Source organism: Otolemur garnettii, unplaced genomic scaffold (assembly GCF_000181295.1).
Source record: "Otolemur garnettii isolate 467f Iridium unplaced genomic scaffold, OtoGar3 scaffold00014, whole genome shotgun sequence".
NCBI lineage: Eukaryota > Metazoa > Chordata > Mammalia > Primates > Galagidae > Otolemur > Otolemur garnettii.
In genome coordinates, this window is record NW_003852409.1 from 8,976,074 (window position 1) to 8,978,998 (window position 2,925).

At 46.6% G+C, this 2,925-nt stretch overlaps 1 protein-coding gene across 3 annotated transcripts in view; it reads right to left on the minus strand.

The window, feature by feature from the left end:
• ABCA1 (ATP binding cassette subfamily A member 1) overlaps nucleotides 1-2,925 on the minus strand; it is a 136,239-nt gene that overhangs the window by 94,753 nt on the left and 38,561 nt on the right. For all 3 annotated transcript variants that reach the window (XM_023510515.1, XM_003785197.3, XM_023510516.1), the window contains exon 4: nucleotides 594-735. In XM_023510515.1, coding sequence (XP_023366283.1) covers nucleotides 594-735 — 142 coding nt within the window. The remainder of the gene's footprint in view (nucleotides 1-593; nucleotides 736-2,925) is intronic.

Sequence of the window (2,925 nt, forward strand, 5' to 3'; positions counted from 1 at the left end):
TAAGCCCATACTTATGTTGGGTATTGAAGCCAATAGCCAAGAATACAAACACAGAGAAAGCAACATCCTGCTGGGCTCGAGGAGCTTACAGCCAGGAAGAGAAAGACCCACAGACGTGCAGTGTGGTAGGGCAGTGACAGAGGGGATCTGAAGGAGAGAGGACAGAACTCTCCTGGCCTTGGCTGTAAGTTCCTCCAGGGCAAGGACCCTTCCAGCATGGGTCTCTGCCCCTTGGCTCCTAGAACCAGCTGATTCGGACCCACAAGGAATGTCTGCTGGATGAGCAGACTGATTAGCAGATGGGGCCAGTGTGCCTCATCTCCCTCCTCTACATGCCAGTAACTGGAGGAACAGCCCCCAAAGACACAGCTGATGGCTACATATCATCATTACTCCTAAAATGCACCTAAGTAAGGGCCCACGATATTAAATGCCAGTGGCAATTCTCCCTCCCTTCATTCTGCAGACTTGATCACATGACTTTTACAAAAGCAACTTCACTCAGATTCAACCATTCAAAATTCTCTGGAGAACAAGAAGGGAAGGAAAAATATTAACTGACAAATTGAAAGGAAACCTGATATGGTACTTACATGGATTTGTTAAAGTTTCCAACGACCCCAGGGGCCTCACCAGGAGTCGGGTAACGGAAACAGGGGTTGTTGGCATTGCAGATGATTCCCTGAACCCAGGGAAGTGTTCCTGCAGAGGGCATGGCTTTATTTGGAAAGTGGCCTATTAAAACCGAGAATTAAAAAAAAAAAAAAAAAAAGAGAAACGTTAACTCTGTTAAGTAATTTGGAGACTCTACCCACACAGCACTTCATCCCAAACTTGACTATCCATTCCCCACGTCCCAGATTCCTGCCTCCTCTAGACTAATTTATGACAGAGATGAAAACCTGGCATCAGATAGCAATTCTTAACCGATTTAACATCATCTAGAAAACACAGTTCATGGCATCAACCTTGGAGAAGTGATGAGAAGGGTCTAGATTGGACCATGTACAGAAACCCGGCTTGGAGCAAGTCCTTGATCACCATCAGTTCATCTTCCACTGCCAGCCTCACCCCAGAGACACAGAGGGGCCATGGGAAGATGCTAAAACAATTCCTTAATGCTCCAAGGAGGAAACTAAAGTGGCTGATGAAGGACACTCAGGGAGCCAGCCGGCAGTCTGGGAGTAGAGCCCACACCGCCAGGATCCCATCCCAAGCCCCTTCCTCACACCTGCAGCCCCCTTTCTAGTCTAGCTCTTCTTAGTCCCCTCTGCTACTCTCCTCTCATCAGTTTGCCGAACATTTGTTAGTTTCACCTCCTCTGCCAGCTCAAAAGCTCCTCAACAACACCTAAAGACAAACGGACTGGTGTTAGATGTCCGCCGTGAACCTTCAGGTGTGTTGTTATTATGCTGTCATGCTTCAAAACAACGAGGCCCTATCCACTAGGGCACCTTGCTCTCCTCTCTCTTCTTTACAGCGAGCTTCTTCCAAATAGGATGATTGCGGCTGGATTCTGGGATTCAGTTTGGCACCATTTGGTTTAGGACAATCATTCATGGGTATTGCTTATGAGGATTGAGATAAATGTGCTCTGGGCCAGGGGCTCTTAACCCAAGGGCCTGTTCATGTTTGGACAGAAAGGCTATAACTCCAGGTTTCCTCATATTCTAAGGGTTACCTGTGACATTAAAGAAGAGGTGACAGCCATGAAGAGAACCACTCCCCTAGGTGGTGAAGAGCAAGCAGCACTCATGGCTTTGGGGTTAAGCCCAGAGGGATTCCTATCCAGTCCCTGCAACTTGCAAACAGCAACTCTGGACAACACACTGACTCCCTAACCCTCCATTTTCTCATCTGTAAAGTGATCATAAAAAATACAATCCAACTTCTCAGGCCTGTGGTGAGGATGACACAAGGTCATACAGGCCAAGTGTACAGACCAAGCACTTTTGCATAGTGGTGGGCACCGCACAGAGTCTCAAGGAATGAGCCTATCAGGATTGTCCAGACACTGTGGTGAGCCTACAATAGTTCCCGCTCTGCTCTGGTCCAGCCAGAACGTCCCGTCCATTTCACAGATACCACCTTCCTCCAAAGCGGGAAGCCTGTTTTACTTACCTTCCTATTTTCATGCAAATATGCAAACAAAGTCTCCCCAGAAGTTAACCCAAAGCCAAGCCTTCCTACACTTTGCATTTCAGTATCAGGGACCTTCTATCTTTTTTCTTCTATCCATACTTCAACCAGAAGGGAAACATCCAAAGAAAGGATGTGACAAGATGACAAGATTCGATCACAGAGGCCATCCTCTGCGGGGACTCTGGCCTGCTGAACATTTACTCAGCTAATCTCCTTATCTCCCTGTTAATAGTTCAAGGAAAACCAAACAAGGGCCCTTGCCTAAGTCAGCTGTTCCTCATTCGGGGGAGATTTATGTAACCCAACCAAATACTCGAAGGACCAAGAGATTCTGCTCTTTCAGTGCCAGGAGATACTGACACTGTGGACAGGGTGATGTAGGTCAAAGGCAGCTTAGGACAGTGATGGTGAAGGTATTTCAAGCTATCCCCTGGTGGCAGAAGCAAAGGCTCTTCCTTGTATGTTGTGACCATCTTATCTGCAAACAAAAGTAGGATAAGGAATAGCGCTGGGTGCAGAGGATGACAGCCAAATATCATAAGGGACTGCCATAACTTAGAAAAGTTACTATAACCTTGATGACTCTGGTATTAACTGGAAAGAATTTTACCCAGCCCTTGATTCCCAGAGACAAGACACTGCTACAAGTTGACTTCAGCTTTGAACTCTGTCCTAACCATGTCACTAGACAGTGATGAGCCCAGAAGGCAAGGTTGCAAAAAGAGCATAGATGTAAAAGAAAAGTCTTGTCTGCCTTCTACATACACAAGAATTTCAAAACAT